The following is an 18,008-nucleotide window of genomic DNA, read 5'->3' as shown; positions in this document are numbered from 1 at the left end:
TTTAGAAATATGATTCTTTTTTTTCAGTATGTTCCAAATGATTTAATGTACAGTAAGAAACGACGCAATTTTACTGGAGATACTAACGCCAGCATCATGCTAATTTATCAGAAGAATTTTTCTAGTTTAATCATTTAAACTGTATGTTTCTACAAAAAAAAATTCCGAAAACTATATTGAAAATATGCAAAACCTTACAGAAAAACCTGTAAACTTTTACACATGAACGCTATTAAAATAATGATTATCTGCTGTATTTTTAGTGTACTTCTGCCAGTTTTTACTGTAAAACCAACGGATTTTTTTCTACAGTGTGTGGTGAGCTGACCAGCTCCTCCTGCAGCAAAATGTCCCCAAACCATGACACCTCCATCTCCATGCTGTACTGTTGGTGCTCTGTTTCCTGGATACTGGATTTGGTTGATGCCAAACGTATCCCATCTTCTGGTGCCCATTTTTGTCTTCTTCAATATGGTTTTTATGTTTTCTTTGAAGCAGCTGCAGGTATTTTCATGTTTTTGGAGACTTCTCCTATCAACTTGGAGTTTGCCTTCACTGTAAATTTGCTCGGACGACCAGTTCTAAATTTTAGTTTCCTACATTTCATTTTGTTGATGTTTATTTGAATTGCTTGAATGTTTCGGTTTTCCAGCCAGGAAACCTGCTGCAGAGTGCTCTAAGTTTGTTTCACAGTAAACTAAGCGACAGTGTTTACCTTTGTTTGCTGTGCTGCATCTGTTTGTTACCATCTCTGATAAGACAGGGATTAGTTACAGTCTAATCTGCAGCGACTCTCCTGTGTAGTAATATTTCTCTGCTCCTCTTCATCTTCATCCTGTCGTTTTTCTCCCTGCTCCGTGTCAAATGACTCGACTTGTATCTGTCTGTCACCTCCCTTTCATCCCTCCCCGGCCCCCTCCCCGCTCCATCCTCCTGACAGTTGACTGGTATGGCAACAGCAGACTGGGAGTATTTTTAGCGCGTCACAGATGGGGGGCCGTGGCAGCGCGACAGAGACCAGAATGTTCTTTATCTCAGCTGTCACTCGCTTTTCTGCTGGGTTTTTCTCTCTCTGGACCAAACATGGATGCTGTCCACTTGGAGAGGAAGATGAAGGAGATGAAGGAGGGAGGGTGTGGGGGTGAGGGGCCCAGTTCTGCCCCCTCAAACTGAAGTTTTTATTGTGTCTTACAGCTGCTCAGTCAGCTCCCTGGTGGGAACACTTGAGGAAGCGATGCAGGTTGTTCTTTTACAGGAAGATATAAATTACAGCAGGTAGTTTGTTAATAACCAATCTGGTTTATGTTTTGCAACATGTCTTGTCCAGAGTTCAACTCCAACACATGAAACTGAATGAAGTCGCCCCCTGCTGGACAACTCCGGCTGAAGGCTGGAGGTGGAGAGCAGAATTCATGATTCAATCAACAGCAAAGCAAAGTCGCCCCAGACCATCACACTGCCACCACCAGGCATAACCGTAGGTGCTTTAGTCTTTTCAGCCCACTGAACATTTCCTTCAGAAGCTTTGAGGACAATGAATATATTTTTTGGTGAATATGAAACAGATCTTTGTGTTAGCCTGGACTATTGGCTTCAACTGATGGTTCACTGGAACCACAACATTCTGGAAATGGCTTTGCAAACCTTTCCAGCAGATATTAATGACTTAGTTTCATATGTTTTTTGTTTTTTTTCTAAGATTGCATGGCATGATGTTCTGCTCTTTGAGATATTCTAGTCTACTTGAAGTTGTCAGTCAGGTTCTGTTTGAGAGATTTCTTGACTCTACAGGTCAGACACTGGAAACTCAGCCCTCCACAGGTGGTCTCTTTCATCCTCTGAGCTCGGGTCCTCTACCAGAGGCCTGGGAGCTTGACGGTTCTGCGCAGTATCTTGGCTGTGCCTAGAACTGCACATTTCTGGACTGAGATGTCTGATGTTGTTCCTGGGATCTGTTTGAGCCACTGCTCCAGTTTGGGAGTGACTGCCCCGAGGGCCCCGATGACCACAGGCACCACTGTGGTCTTCACCTTCCAGGCCTTCTCCAGTTCCTCTCTGAGGCCCTGGTATTTCTCCAGTTTCTCGTGCTCCTTTTTCCTGATGTTGTGGTCACTTGGTATTGCTACATCCACCACAACGGCTTTCCTCTGTTCTTTATCCACCACCACAATGTCCGGTTGGTTCGCCATTACCGAGCTAAGATTTATATATATATATGTATATATATAAAAAGTTCTGTAGTGGCCTAGTCAAAGTCTGGAGTTGAAATCTGATTGAACTGATAAGAAGAATGTGATGTAAAAGCATCATTCTCACTTCATGGTAGTTACTTTATAAAAAATAGTCAGACTGCTTTTGGATAGCTTTTCCTTTGATAAGAAAGTATTTGAAACTAGTTTAGTATTTATGTATTAATATTAATTTAAAGATGAGAAATATGAATTTGTGATTAAAAAGAAAAAAAAAGCACAGCTTTTTCATCTTTGAAAATGAATGTGTTTTAACTGTGTGTGCCTCAAAACCTTTGTGGGGACAGTTTTTATAGAAATGACTGACTGTGGGAAAAAAATGGTGAAACATCAACATCTTTATGTTGTAAAGTCAGGTTTGCTCCTCTCTGTTGAAAAATAACGGCTGATCAATAAATGGATCAAACATTTTTCCTCCTCCAGAGGCGGAGAGGGAGGGGAGCCACTCTCTAATCAAAGCGAAGGTCTTCCTCTGAATCTTCCTGCTCTTTCAGCCTCATTTCCATCCCTTCCCTGAAGGAAACACGTTGCAGTCCAAGTCCGACCTTCAACCCTCCACCCCGGACAGCTGATGTGGAAATAATGGCGCCAACGCAGACATAAAGCGACAGACAGGTAAACAGGAAAACACAAGGCGATGATGATGATGATGATGATGATGATGATGATGATAGAACCATCTAATTGTCGGCTTCATTTGCGATTTTGAAAGGCAAGGTCACCCGAGTCATCAAGACTGGGAGGCATTGAAGCACAACAAACGGTTCCGGATTAAGACACTAGAGAAGAAGTCACAGACAGTCCAAGGCCTGGTTAAGGTGTTGATATCAGAAAATAAGCAAAGTCTGCATCGCTGTTCTTTGTTCCAACCTTTATATCTGTCTCTTTCCAAACCTTGAAAATGCTGCTATTAAATTCCAGGGTTTTCCAGATTGTATAAGAACAGTAGCTTGTCACCAATCAGCAGCAGCCCTGAATCTCCATGGCAACAGAACTTGTCATCTGCCAGTAAACCAGCCTGGTAGGGTCTTCATCATGTCATTTCTATGTGTTTATCTGTGTTCCAACATAGTTTATTATTTGAAGTTCAGCATAAATGTAATTATATGATTCCAATAAATAACTATAAGAGAAAGTGAACATGGAATTAATGCATTTAGCTTAATTTTCTTGTATCACAAGTAAATCCATTATTTTGTCAGACTCTTCTACACTTGAAGTGTTTGTTAGTTTTATAAGTTTTATTTTGAAAGAAACTGATTTGGAAATCTTTTGTGTAATGTTGTTATTTTTGTTACTTATATGAATTATTGTCATTTTGGTTCTTAAAATACCAAAATTTCCACTTAACTTTGTATTTTTGGACTGTATGCTTTTTTTTACTCGAGTAACTTCCTGGATAGCAACTTTTTTTTTTTTTTTTTTGCTTGAGTAAAAATATGTTGAAGTGGTGCTACTCTTACTTAAGTACAATTTCTGGGTTCTCTACCCACCTCTGTCTGGGCACCGCATGACCCGTGTTTTGATGGTTTGTTGTAGTCAGATTTGTTAACTGCAGTACTTCTTCTTCTGCAGTAGTTGGCAGTAGCGAGTTAGCATCTCAGAAGCTACATCACAACACAGAGCAACACTGCAGCAACACTGCAGCACTTGCAGTGGGGTGGCTTCTTATGTGAATAAATTCTATACTTTCTTTTTATTTACATTTAATATCAGAGTATTGGCTCATTTTATTACAGTCTTACAGTATTTCCTGCGCCACTTGACGCTAACGGCTAGCATTAGCTCCGTAGCTAAGCTAAGTAGTAGCAGCTTCGCTAGCATGGATGGTGTGGGCGTGTAGCTCTGCTCAGAAACCAGGCGGTGTTTCTGTGGCTTCACATGTTGAGTATTTAAGACACCGTGTTCATTTTTTATTCTTCTTTGTTCGATGTAGATATAAAAGCTTCCGGCTGTTATACCGATAGTGAAAATGGAAACACGAGCTTTGAAGAATCCTTATCATGACTATGATGGGAACCCAGCTTCCACTCAAGCACTGTTTGACTCTGAGGGAAAGGTAAACCGCAGAGGGATGCGGGGGGTACATGCGAGCTTTGGTTTGCTGATCACTGTTTAAATCTTTCTTTTCTCCTCCAGCTCACTCCGTCGTTTGCCCAGAGGCTGAGCAGCAAGGTCAGCGAGCTGCTGGCTGTCATGGAGAATGGACTGAAGTCTGCTGATCCTAGAGACTGCACCGCTTACACAGGCTGGGCAGGTGAGGGGCGGAGCCATCAGTGACACTGGTGATGACAGAAGCTCCAAGAATATAGGAAACACAGCGCATTGTGATCGGTTCTGCAACTGTCCAGCATGGTAGTATCAGCATAATGCTGTGGGACTATTTCATTACTAGTGGCAGCATCATGCTGTGATCTAGGGCTGAAACGATTCCTCGAATGATTCGAGTACCTCGATTACTAAAATTCCTCGAGGAAAATTTACCTGCCTCGAAACTTCGTTAATTTATGTTTTATTAGTTAGCGCACTGTGTTCCGGCCGGGACTTCATTTGCGTTGCGCGGAGCTCTCACTTCCGCCTCTGAGTTGTTGACAAAAGCTAAGTCTCAGCGGCATAAAGTCCAATCTTCAAGATTGGCCCGGGATTTTATTGATTGATGATAATGCCCGACTTTTTATCGTTTTTGGGGAACCAATAAGCATCCTTAAAATGACTGGGGGAATGCCTGGAGTACGGCAGCATTTCTCCTCCGGGGCTGCTGGTTGAAAGCGAACGGCGGGAAGAGCGCTGAGGTGAGCGGATAGCCTGAACAGGGCGGGCGGCTGAGTAGCTGATGCTTACCGTGTAAATGTAGCTTTACCGACGAACCGCACAATAAATTTCATATCCCGGTCTGAAGAAACGGGTGGCGGAGCGCATCGTACATGGCTGGTAGATGAGTTTCTGAGTGTGACCAGTGAAGGTGTCTAAATATCCCGTATTGCTTCCCCCCGTGTTCGTCCCCCGGTCTAACGGTTCGTCAGTCCGCTGTTCTATTTCCTCCCCTCCACCCCATCTTACGTTCGTTCATTCGCCCTCTCCTCCCACTCCAGGCGGCATTTCCCGTATTTTCAAACCCAAAGCGTGACAGGTTAGGTGGCAAGGTGAGTTTAATTAATCTATTAAACTCACTGAAGATGAATACATAAACTAAAAGCTGGATTGTAGACATTTTTTATAAGCATATTTGTGAGTCTGCCTCTTTGTTATTAAATTCGATATAATTTCAGATTTTTTTATAACTTTTCTTCTGGTTAACTTAGAAAGTGAGCTATTATTGTTACAGGTTAGTTTTCTAAACTACAAAAAAGCAACTGTTAGGGATGCTCAAATATGGAAAATTGGACTGATATTGATATCTGATAGTAACACCGGTATTATGCCAGATTTACCAATATTTCATTTTATAATTTTTTTTATCCGATTACTCGATTAATTGTAAGAATAATCGATAGATTACTCGATTACTAAAATATTCGTTTACAACAGCCCTACTGTGATCATTTTATTATTATTGTTTCCCCTGCAGTAAGCTAATCAGAAAATGTTACAGAAACAGTCATGTTTCTGTCCAGCATGTCTGGACTATCCCAGCTGTACCTTCAGATGAGCTAGCAGAGGCTAGTGTTGTTTGCTGTCTGTTTCCCTGCAGGCATCGCTCTGCTCTACCTGCACCTCCACAGCGTCTTCAAAGAAGCCTCCTTCTTGCAGAGGGCGCTGGACTATGTCACCCGCAGCCTGAAGCACCTCACCCGTCGCCATGATGTCACCTTCCTGTGTGGAGACACTGGGCCGCTGGCCGTAGCTGCTGTAGTCTATTCACGTCTGCAGAGGGCACAAGAGGCCGAGGACTGCATCAGCAGGTTGGGACTGGCTGGAACCAGGACTGGACCCAGATCTGGACCGCAGCGGTCAGTGGTCTGACCGCTGTGGTTCTGCTGCTCTGCCTCCAGGCTGCTGCGGTACCAGCAGGCGGTTCTGAGCAGGTCCGGTGGGCTGCCGGACGAGCTGCTGTACGGCCGGGTGGGCTTCCTCTCCTCCCTGGTGTTCCTGAACCAGCAGCTGGGTCCAGACCGGGTCCCACTGCACTGCATCCAGCAGGTCAGCGAGGCAGTTCTGGTGTCGGGCCAGCAGCTCAGTAGGAAACTCCGCCTCCAGAACCAGAGCCCGCTAATGTACGAGTGGTACCAGGAGCAGTACGTGGGTGCCGCCCACGGCCTCGCCGGCATCTACTACTTCCTCCTGCAGGTGGGACACAGGTCCAGGCCCTCACCATGATGCTGTCACCGCTGCTGTGGTTCTTACGATGTGTTCTGGTCCAGCCGGGCTTCGTCTCGACAGAGGAGCAGGTCCTGCAGCTGGTGCAGCCCAGCGTGGAGCACGTCTGCCGCCTGCGCTTCCCGTCCGGGAACTACCCACCCTGCATCGGGGACGACCGGGACCAGCTGGTGCACTGGTGCCACGGCGCCCCTGGGGTAGTCTATATGCTGCTGCAGGCCTACAAGGTCAGTTCACCCTGCATGCGCCCTCTAGTGGTGGTGTTCTGTTTTTGCACGTGCCCTCTAGTGGTGGTGTTCTACTGCTGCAGGTGCTGGGGAACCCACGGTACCTGGAGGAGGCGCTGCAGTGCGGGGAGGTGGTGTGGCGCTGGGGGCTGCTGAAGAAAGGCTACGGCCTCTGCCACGGCGCCGCCGGCAACGCCTACACCTTCCTGGGCCTCTACCGGCTGACGCAGGACCCCAAACACCTCTACAGGGCCTGCATGGTGAGCACACCATGTCCACTTCTTCTGCTCTGACTTTGACGTGGACGTTAAGTTTGGTTCAAAGCAGCTGCAGCAGTCAGGCTCACAGCGGCCACTCTCAGCCCTCTGATTGAAATGTGTCTGCAGTTTGCAGATTGGTGCATGAACTACGGTCACCATGGCTGCCGGACGCCAGACACCCCCTTCTCTCTGTTCGAAGGTACGAACCGCAAAAAATTAGTGTGAATGGTGCATAGAATATGTTACTGTAGGTCCATATGTTAGTGCTGGTCTAGATGCTATTAGTATTTCAGCTAGCCTTAGCTTTTTACCAATTGTAGCTCATAAGCTGCTGTAACTGTACAGTTTAACTTTGTAAACATTGTTTTGAACCATTTCTAATACTTTATGTGTGAGATTTTTGAATTTGGTGACATTTTCAATGAACTCTATAGGAGTTTTGCAGGTTTTTGCCGTTTTCTGCTCCTTTCTTTCTTACATTTCTTGCAAGTCTTTTTGGTGAAATTTACAGAGGCATTTGAAGTCAACTGCAAAACATTCAGGTTAAACATTTCCACCACATTTTCATAGGAGTTGGATTTTTTCCTGTCAGTCTTCTGTTTGACTTTTGGTCTTAGAATTAGAACATGTTCCCTTCTGGTTGCAGGCATGGCGGGCACCATCTATTTCCTGGCAGACCTTCTGCAGCCAATGAAGGCCAGGTTTCCAGCTTTTGAGGTCTAACCCCCCACTCCTGTGCAGAAACATGGCCTGCTGACAGGCCTTGTTTTTGACACATCGTCTTTTGTCCCGCAGCACAATGTGGCGCTACGCAGACCATTCTTGTTTTTCAGTTACCAGAAGGCAAAAAGGAAAGAATTTAGTTTCCAAATGTTCTAAAGTCTGGATTTTAAAATATAAGCTGTATATTTTTGTTTTACCGAATTGTAATAACACTTTAAAGGCTCTACTTATATAGCAGCAAAGTTTTCTGTAGTTGCAGTATTAGCGATGAGAGTCCACCAGGTGGCAGCAGAGAGTCAATAGGGGAACGTGTTAAAGTTGACACCTGGTCCCAACATTAGAGGTTTATTTCACAGCCAGATCGGTTTAATAAACCAGAAAACAAACACAGTAATGTGTCAGATTTAATATTAAAGCTCATAAAGGGAAAATTAAATATGATTCAAATAACCTGGGAGCTTTTTAATCCACTTTGATTGGATATTTGTTTCAAAAAGTTGAGTTTGTTCTCCAGGAACCCGTCTGTTTTGTGGTTCCGCCATGCAGCAGAAATGCAGTTACTGCAGCAGAGGCTGTAGAAACCCAACACGTCCTGCAGGACTGCAGGTAAAAATAGAGTTCATCTGTGGCCCGTAGGACGCGCCTGCTGCTCCTACCAATGTCCTCCAACATTCGTCTTCCTGCTGGACGCCAGCCGCTCCGTTACAGTGTCAGGAAATATTTGTAAATATGAACTGAGATGAAATGTGTCTGATTCCATGTGGTTGAAAGAATCAATAAAGTTTACATCATTAATTCCAGTGAAATCAGCTGTTTGCTTAAATATTCATGCAGATTCTGCTTTACAGTGACACGTTTTTAGTAACTGAAAATAAGGATTTTTCTGTGTGGATAAGTATGATCACTGATTGTTCATCAAACATTTAGTTGTTGTAGATCAGATCCAGGTTTCCAATAAATGTTAGTTTATTCTTAAATTCCCACCAAAAAAAATTCAACTATTATCACAGAGATTAGATATTAAAACACAAAAGCCTCATGCTGTTTTGGGAAAAGCCACAGAAAACATGGAGAATATTGAGCCCTCTCAGTCAACAGGATGTTAGGATCTCCATTCAGTCAGACTTTCTCATAAAATCTAAACTTTTTCATAGAACTGACGAGTGATCAACATGTCAGTAGCTCAGATGAGGTTCAGAGTAGTTTGGGGTTTCCTAGGAAACTATTGTTCCTGCATTTTTAGATGCAAGTTAAAGAACATAATCTCCAAATACCCTGAGACACATCCTGGCTGTCCTCCTGAAGGGTTTAACCAGAGGGGAGTCTCCTGGTGTCTCTGGAGGAGCTGCAGAAACCAACAGCCCAGGTGGGATGAACTTATTTCAATCTAGAAATCTTTTGACGTTTGTAACAAACCAACTCACAGAGGCAGCAGCATTAAGCTGTGGTTGATCTTAAAAGAACCAAAAAACTGGTTGTCTTTTTTTTTTTAAGGGTCATTTAACATTCATGTAATGTGAACAAATGTGAATAAGCCAGACTGAGAAAAAAATATCTAGGTTTTAGAATTGTAAAGGTTGGATGCCCTTGGCCTAGTCAAAGTCCAGGTGAGAATCTAACAAGATTTGAAAAGCAATGATTAGTATCTCTGAGTGCAAGTATGGTAAATTATTGTTCTCCCGCAGACCTCAATTAGGAATGGGAAGGTCAAAGGTCATTTCAGTGTTGTAGAACATTAATGTTCCCTCTGGACATCAGGTTCTCTGCCTGTTTATTAAAACCTAGTGAAAACATGTTATTCTCTGGATGACTGTTGGGTTTTACTCTGCGGGTACACAGAGGATGCTACAGTTTAGCTCCAGTTTGGCTCCAGTCTAGCTGCCAGGTTCAGCAGCTCCATACCTGCCGGAGAGCAGCCAACGTTTCGGCAGCTTTTCCCCCTGCCGTCATTTCACCATATGAGGAGGAGAGTTCTGTCTGATTTAAAAATACCACCTAGTAACCGAGCTGAACGGGTCAGCGACCCGTCTGGAGTCAGCCGCTGAGTCGGTTGCCTCCTCCCTGTATCGAGCATCTTCCAGAAACATCTCTTCCAACCAGAAGTTTCATCATTTAACCCTTTCCCAATAAATAGATAATCATAAAGCCAATCTCAGGATCTAAAAATAGCCCTTCCCCTTCTAAAGGCTCTGAGGGGAGACGGCTCTGCTTTCCCTAAGAAAGTTAAAGATGTCCCAACGTGTCATCCGATCCCTCCTCCCTCACCAGGAGCTGCGTGACATCACATGCCGAACATAAATAAGGGGGCTTTGACCATGGCTCAGGACCACTCTGTCTCGGGACTTCAGCTTCTCTTCTCCTTCCTTTCCGCTCCTCCGTGCTCCTACTCTCCAAAATGGTGTGTTGGTGATTCTGGCCATTTTCAATAGGGGGGCGATGGAGTTTCTTGGTCTGGATTTACTCTCTCAAAAGTTTGTAAAAGAATGAAAAAATGAATCTGGTTATCAGGGATTTAAGAAATACTCAGTCAAGAAATCCATCACCTTTAGCTTTATTTGGAATGAAATTGCTTTATTTTGTTTCTCATATGTTTGTTTTTGTGTGTTTTTATACGACAGACGGAGTTCACACCGGACCAGATTGAGGGTAAGTCCAGAAGATCTCCTTAGCTTCAAAGTACCTTCCTGTTATCTGGTCATTTCATTGAGATTTTCACATTACCGCCCCAAGGAGTGGCAGAGTCAGCTGTAGAAGATTCCACCGTCTTGTCTTTGGTTATCTATTCTAAGACGACCTAGCAGTGTCTTATACTTGTTAATCCCCAAGTCAAAGGTCAAGATCCTGTCCTTGTGGTCCCCTGTTGAAAGATGTGTCCAGGCAGGCTTTGTTCAGTGTCCAGGGTGTTTTAGTCCTGTACCAAGGAGGCGTTTGTAATGCCTCAGTCAGCATTCTCAACCCAAGTCTCTATATGGCCTTGGTGTCTCTGTCAGGGTGTATCAGTTTGCTCCAAGCAGCAAGCAGGAATGAGGAGGGGTCGGGGTGGGGAAGTACAGCTGTTGCCACTAGGCGGGCATAAATCTCTCAAAAAGGTCACTTTGAGTTCCTGATGGGCTTGGTAGAGATGACAAAGCTTCATTTGGCCCCCAGTTTTCTCTTCTCTGCTTAGATACAGCTGTCACGTCCAATTAGCTGTGAACAATGGTGAAAGCATGCAGCTCAGAGTCTCTAATCTCTCAATCCAGGCTGGTTTCACACAGCTGTCATCTACAAGAATGTTGTAGTCATAGAAAACCCAACGACAAACGTTTAACTCAAAGGTTTTTCTTGCCTTTCCCCAGACTTCAAGGAGGCTTTTGGTCTCTTTGACAGAATTGGTGACAGCCAGGTGGCCTACAACCAGGTGGCCGACATCATGCGCGCTCTGGGCCAGAATCCCACCAACAAGGACGTTACCAAGATCCTTGGCAACCCCAGTGCCGAAGGTAAGAGGCCAGATGTCTTCTAGAGAAGTGGCAGCTGTTGTCTTGTGTCTCCCTAAGACAAGTGCAATGTGAACCAACAGACATGGCCAACAAGAGGCTGAACTTCGACGCTTTCCTGCCCATGCTGAAGGAGGTTGATGCCCTTCCAAAGGGAACCTACGACGACTACGTTGAGGGTCTGCGTGTCTTTGACAAGGAGGGCAACGGAACCGTCATGGGTGCTGAGCTGCGCATCGTGCTGTCCACTCTGGGTAAATTTAGACACGTACAGTTTGCTTAGCGCAGTAGAAATGTAGACGCTGACATGGATCCTTGTGTTTCCACAGGAGAGAAGATGAATGAGACTGAGATTGATTCCCTCATGGCCGGGCAGGAAGACGAGAACGGCACCATACACTATGAGGGTAAGTCATCTGTCTTCCAGGTTTGGTTTTATTGTGACAGGATGCTAATAATCTGAACTTCCTCCTTTAGCTTTCGTCAAGCACATCTTGTCTGTGTAAGAGGCCGGCAGCAGGAGTGCTGAAGAAGCTGTAGCTTGCCTACAGACTGCCCAACAGCGTTCAGGACATCAACGCTGTTTCAAAGACCAACCAAGGAAAGACAAGGACTATGTACAAGGGATGTTGAAGAAAACCCATCTTATTGTTTATTTTGTTTTCCTTTCCACTTCGTCTCAAAACCTGCTCTCTCAGGACATCGCCTCTTCCTTGTAGACCCCATCACTCGGCCTCTGCTCTCCCCCCGGGGCGCGTCGCCTCTCGCCACATGGGGTGAGGAACGGGGGAGAAGGGGTGACCGCTCACCAAGTGAGGGTAGATCCCTCCCTTCCCACCGCCACCTCATTCAGTCCCATAATCACTGGCCCAGCAATGCCAAAGGTGCTGGAGAAACGATGAGGTCAGACCGCCAGAAGTTCCCGCCTCCCTGAAAAGTTGTATTTATTTTCACTGAGTCACTTCAGAATAAACTTTTCCACTGTACATCCCACCTGGGCTGATCCTTGATCTTTCATTGCTCTAATTCACAGCTAGAGGTTTCTCTAAACTATATCTGTTGATTTCAAGTCAAATCTCACATATAATTTTACTTAATCTTGTGAAATATTACATATTAGGACCTCTACATGATTTAACCCTGTAGTATAATTAAGAATAGATTGATTTTATGCCTTAAAATTTGTAATAAATATACCTTAAATATGTAAAATATTCAGTAGCATCCCAAGGTTTTTCTGACTCATTCTTTAAATGAGTCAGAACCTTGGCCAGACTCATTCTGTTGATCTAAATGTTGAAAATCCACCACAGTCAGCTGAACAGCGAGAGATCGGCTGTGCTTGGACAACGCGTCTGGCCCAGGGTGTCTGTGTTCACAGAGCGACAGTGCGGCTAGCTTGCTGCGGCTAGCTTGCTAACATCGCGGCTGCTAACCGGGACGAGGCCAACGTCCGGCAGTTAACCGACCTAACAGAGGACAAAACCAGTGGAAAACGATACGTTGGATTGACAGCAAGCCGAGAGAGACAGCGCAGTGGCCTCCAACTGCTGAGTAGGAGCCTTAAGGAAGCGACAGGCAAAAAGAAGCGAAATAATGCCTCCAAAAGGATCCAAGACCGACGGGAGACAAGATGAGGACTATGTATCACTCACGCAAGTCAAAGAGTTGCTGAGCCAGCAAAAGCAAATGTATATGGAGTTACTCCAACAACAACAAGACAATTTTAAGGGTTTTGTTAAAATCATTGTGGACACTACTAACACCAGAATGGACGCAATGACACGAGAACTACAGGACATTAAAACCAGCCTGCAATTTACACAGAAAGATATTGACGACATTAAAGTAGAAAGTGCTAAGCACAAGAACCGAAGTGACACGGTGCAGTCAGACATATTTAAAGTATGTGAGGGTATGATGACTATCACTGATAAAATGGAGTACCTTGAGGGGCAATCAAGGAGAAACAATCTGGTTTTTGATGGAATTACTGAATCACCAAATGAGACTTGGGCTGAGACTGAGGAGAAAGTGAAAACTATTTTAAATGAAAAGCTAAACTTTCAACATAAGGTTGATATTGAGAGAGCTCACCGCACCGGTAAACATAGAGGAGACAGACCCAGGCCCATTGTTGTCAAATTTTTACGATACAAGGACAGATCAACTATTCTGCAGAGCACCAAGGCACTTAAGGGATCTAAGATTTTCATTAACGAAGACTTCACGGATGCAGTAAGGAAAAGGAGGGCGGAACTAATGCCGGACTTAAAAGCAGCACGTCAAAGAGGGGACATCGCTTACCTACGTTATGATAAGTTGATCACCCATCCACGTACTAGTACCCCTAAATTATCCAACAATGTATGACAGACAGCCAGACATAGCTGACGTTCACTTCTGAAAGAGAAACATGAAACAGATCACGGCCTATGAGGATATAGAGCTACCAGTATTCCAACACAGAAACTATCATCAGCAAGATATTGAAACTGACATTGATCCTGATAACAACTTCTATAATGTCAGCAATGATAGTTGTCACTATTACAGCGATGATCAGTTCAACAACAGCATTAAAACGGATCAAAAGCTGTCAATAATTCACTTTAATAGCAGAAGCCTTTATGCAAATTTTGACAGCATCAAACAATACCTCCAACAACTTTCACAGACCTTCAATGTTATTGCCTTATCAGAAACTTGGCTCAATAGTGATAAGGGCATAGATTTTGAAATAAATGGTTATGAAATGGTTTGTAAGAACAGAGAAAACAAAAATGGAGGGGGAGTAGCTTTATATGTTGACAAGAAGATTAATTATAAGTTGATCGAAACAATGTCAACTGTGATGGACAACATGTTTGAATGTGTGACTATAGAAATACTCGTGGAAAAAAGGAAAAATGTCTTAGTGAGTTGCATTTATAGAGCCCCTGGATCAAACATTGAAGTACTCAACAACTGGATAGAAGAAAAATTTATAACAATTAATCAAAAAATAACATTTTTCTGTGGGGATTTCAATATTGACCTTCTCAATCCAAATAAACATAGAATGACTGAAGAATTTATTAACACCATGTTCAGTTTAAGCCTGTATCCTAAAATCACCAGGCCCAGTCGCATTACATCGCACTGCGCTACCTTAATTGATAATATTTTTACAAATGTGCTGGAAAATAATTTAACTAGTGGAATATTAATGAATGACATAACTGATCACTTACCAGTGTTCATAGTCTACGACTGTAAGTGCAAAACAGACGATCAAAAAATAGAGACGCATTACAGACGGGTTACGTCTGAAGAGACACTAAAAGCTCTACAAGCTGAGTTGTTGGCCTACGATTGGAGATTAATATATAAAATGAATGATGTGAATTTAGCATATGAAGAATTTTTAAAAACATTTAAAATATTATATAACAAGCACTGCCCAATCAAACAATATAACAGGAAAAGCAATCAAAAAAATGAACAGTGGATCACAAAAGGAATACAAAAGGCATGTAAAAAGAAAAACAAACTTTATAGAGAATTTCTAAAACATAGAACGTCTGAATCAGAAAACAAATATAAGAAATATAAAAATAAGTTAACTAATATTATAAAAACATGTAAAAAGGACTATTATCATAAATTACTGGATAGGAATAAAAACAACATTAAGGAAACATGGAATATTTTAAATAGAGTTATTAGAAAATCTAACAATAACAACTATCCAGACTATTTTATAGATAATGAACAGAATATTACTGATTTGAAAAGTGTCGTCAATAATTTCAATAGATTTTTTGTTAATATAGGACCTCAATTAGCAGAAAAAATACCGACTACAAAAACTGCAACTCAGCAATATCTAATTGAGAATAATCCCAGCTCCTTATATCTCAACCCTGTACTAGAAGAAGAAATCATAAACATTGTGAATAACTGTAAAAATAAGACTTCCACTGACTGTGATGATCTGGACATGAAAACTATTAAAATAGTAATTAAAGGAATCTCTAAACCACTAACTTATATTTGCAATTTATCATTTCAAACAGGATCATTTCCCAACAAAATGAAAATAGCTAAGGTCAAACCAATGTATAAAACTGGCAACAAACACCTCTTCACTAACTACAGGCCTGTCTCTCTTCTCCCACAATTTTCTAAAATCCTGGAAAAACTCTTTAAGAAAAGACTGGAACAATTCATAGAAAAACATTCGCTACTTATTAGCAGTCAATATGGATTCAGAGCAAACCGGTCAACATCGCTGGCCGTAACTGACTTAATAGAAGAAATAACCAACGCAACAGATAGTAAGAAACTGGCAGTAGGGATATTTATAGATCTAAAGAAAGCTTTTGATACAATAAATCATGAAATCTTACTTAAAAAATTAGAACGCTATGGAATTAGGGGAGTAGTTTCTGACTGGATGAGGAGTTATTTAAAGAGCCGGAAACAATTTGTGAAATTGGGAGATGTGGAATCTGATTGGCAGGAGACTGTCTGTGGAGTACCACAAGGATCAGTATTGGGACCAATTTTATTTAATCTTTATATAAATGATATCAGTAAAGTGTCCAATGTATTAAAATTTATCTTATTCGCTGATGACACAAATATTCTAGCCTCTGGCGACAATTTAGAGCATCTTCTCTCAACAGTCACTTCAGAGATTAGTAAGTTAAAGATATGGTTTGACCATAACAAATTATCCCTAAATTTGGACAAGACGAAAATCATGGTCTTTGGGAACTGTTATAAAAATACTGAAATCCAAGTTCAAATAGAGGACGTAACTCTACAAAGGGTTTTTGCTAATAAGTTCCTCGGTCTAATAATAGATGACAAAATCAGTTGGAAACCTCATATTAAACATTTACAGAGTAAACTCAGTAGAAGTATATCCATATTGGCTAGAGCTAGACATGTATTGAATGCTAAATCACTTCATATTCTATATAACTCTCTGATTTTACCATATCTATCATATTGCTGTGAAGTGTGGGGAGTTAATTACAAGAGCTCTTTACATCCGGTAACCGTCCTACAGAAACGAGCCATTAGAATCATCCATAATGTCGGTTATTATGAGCATACAAACCCACTCTTCATAAAATCCAGAATTCTCAAATTTGACGAGCTTGTAGAATTTAAAATGGCTCAGTTTATGTTCAAAGTATCTAAAAAGTTGTTACCTGAGCACATACAGAGCACGTTTTCTGAAAGAGAAGGGGGGTATAACTTAAGGGGTCACTCAAACTTCAAGATCCGCAATTTTAGAACAACAAGAAAAAGCTTCTGTATTTCAATTAAAGGTGTAAAGTTATGGAACAAGTTACATGAAGATTTAAAACAAAGCAATAGTTTAACACAATTCAAAAGAAAGTACAAAGAGGTAATTTTCAATAGATACACATATGGGTGACAGAAAGCAATAAGGTGTGTATTGCAGATAACTTGGTGTAAGGGTTTAGAAAGACAAACCAGCATAAAATGGGAAAATGTATAGGTAAATATTAGTAACTGTTACTTCTGACTGCCACTTTGATTTTGATTTTTTTAATGACAGTAGGACTCTAAAGTTTCAAGTGTTTAGGGGGTAGGAGTTTATAAGTTCTCACTTCTTCCTACCCCATTTTGAGCATGATATGTTAACTGAAACAAAAAAATCTGTATTTTCTCTTCTTTCTTATGCACTTCTTGTTACTGTGCACTATTTTATTTTTATATTTGTATCATGTTCGAATAAAATTTCATTTCATTTCATTTCATTTCAAAATTAAAGCTACAGCAGGCGTCTGCAGCCATACACTCCAAAGAGCCATTTTTGAGCTCCGTTTAGTTCAATAAAACTTGTTTAGAGCCACAAATAATACATAACTTGTCATTTTTTATGAATTTTTTTTACATATTTAATTTATTTTTGCAAGAAGCACCTTTTTACTTTTAGGTAAGGGAGAAAAACAAAACAAAAAAGTTTGCAAAAGTAGGATGGGAAAAAGTATGGACAGAATATTTTGAATAAGCACAAGGTTTCCAATCTAATACTCAGAAAATAGATCTAAAATATTAGTGGTACTGTTTGTCTCATTCTTTTGTGGAAACAAAATAGAAAACAAAAATGGCTAAACTCTGCATTTTTTTTCATTATATCAATATTTATCAAATTTTGAAAATTTCACATTTTTATCATTTTCAGCCAAAGATCATTCATGCCATGCTCCAATGATGATGTTGCCGTGATTCACCTTAGAATATTATTGAAAAGTTCATTTATTTCAGTAATTGTTCCATCACTAGGTGAAACTTATTGTATAGATTAAACAGACAAAGACGGATGTTTTAAAACCTTTTTTTCCTCTTAATTATGGTGATTTTCTGCTGACAGACAATAAAAACACAAAACTATCAAATTATTCTAATATAGGTCACTATATTCTTAACATAGCGATGGTTTGAAGTGATACATACTACAAAGTTAACACTAGGTGGCGTTAGCTGAAATGACTATTTCTAAAGAGAGAAATAGTTATTTCTCTGGTAAAGCATTTTTCACCTGTTGCTAAAAATGGCTCGGTTCAGCTTTAAAAATACAAGTCGTTATCTGAAAGCCGGAAGTAATGATGGCATTTTTCAGAGTTTTTTCTTCTTTAAGCAGTGGTTACCTCTTTTTTCATGCTCTTAAAACCAATGAGAAAAGTTATTTTCAGTGGCTGAACGTCATCTGGGGCCTTATGTATAAAG

At 41.6% G+C, this 18,008-nt stretch overlaps 2 protein-coding genes across 3 annotated transcripts; both read left to right on the top strand.

The window, feature by feature from the left end:
• Positions 1 to 3,645: 3,645 nt before the first annotated feature.
• Positions 3,646 to 8,571, top strand: lancl1 (LanC antibiotic synthetase component C-like 1 (bacterial)). 2 transcript variants are annotated; one of them, XM_014996428.2, is made up of 9 exons: positions 3,646 to 3,921; positions 4,186 to 4,308; positions 4,389 to 4,506; positions 5,941 to 6,151; positions 6,242 to 6,536; positions 6,611 to 6,793; positions 6,877 to 7,053; positions 7,180 to 7,252; positions 7,700 to 8,571. In XM_014996428.2, exons 2-9 carry the CDS (start codon positions 4,222 to 4,224, stop codon positions 7,774 to 7,776), a joined length of 1,221 nt encoding a protein of 406 aa, XP_014851914.2. In that variant the 5' UTR covers positions 3,646 to 3,921; positions 4,186 to 4,221; the 3' UTR covers positions 7,777 to 8,571. The 2 variants fall into 2 exon arrangements, with proteins under 2 accessions (XP_014851914.2, XP_014851913.2); XM_014996427.2 differs by having other exon boundaries at positions 3,646 to 4,308.
• A 377-nt stretch (positions 8,572 to 8,948) lies between these two features.
• On the top strand, positions 8,949 to 14,165 carry mylz3 (myosin, light polypeptide 3, skeletal muscle). The gene is given in 8 exon segments (XM_014996430.2): positions 8,949 to 8,968; positions 10,101 to 10,155; positions 10,157 to 10,174; positions 10,395 to 10,422; positions 11,115 to 11,258; positions 11,339 to 11,509; positions 11,585 to 11,662; positions 11,733 to 14,165. Coding segments are annotated over 8 exon segments (543 nt in total). The 3' UTR covers positions 11,762 to 14,165.
• Positions 14,166 to 18,008: the final 3,843 nt, after the last annotated feature.

Source organism: Poecilia mexicana, unplaced genomic scaffold, assembly GCF_051168715.1.
Source record: "Poecilia mexicana isolate PSO_F unplaced genomic scaffold, ASM5116871v1 scaffold_2, whole genome shotgun sequence".
Lineage (NCBI taxonomy): Eukaryota > Metazoa > Chordata > Actinopteri > Cyprinodontiformes > Poeciliidae > Poecilia > Poecilia mexicana.
The sequence above is the reverse complement of the archived record's forward strand: the minus strand, read 5'-3'. Positions and strand labels throughout refer to the sequence as shown.

Coding starts and splice junctions, on each gene's coding strand:
- lancl1 (XM_014996428.2), top strand. CDS start 4,222: ATGGAAACACGAGCTTTGAAGAATCCTTATCATGACTATGATGGGAAC. Junction 4,309..4,388: donor TGTTTGACTCTGAGGGAAAG/GTAAACCGCAGA, acceptor TTTCTCCTCCAG/CTCACTCCGTCGTTTGCCCA. Junction 4,507..5,940: donor CGCTTACACAGGCTGGGCAG/GTGAGGGGCGGA, acceptor GTTTCCCTGCAG/GCATCGCTCTGCTCTACCTG.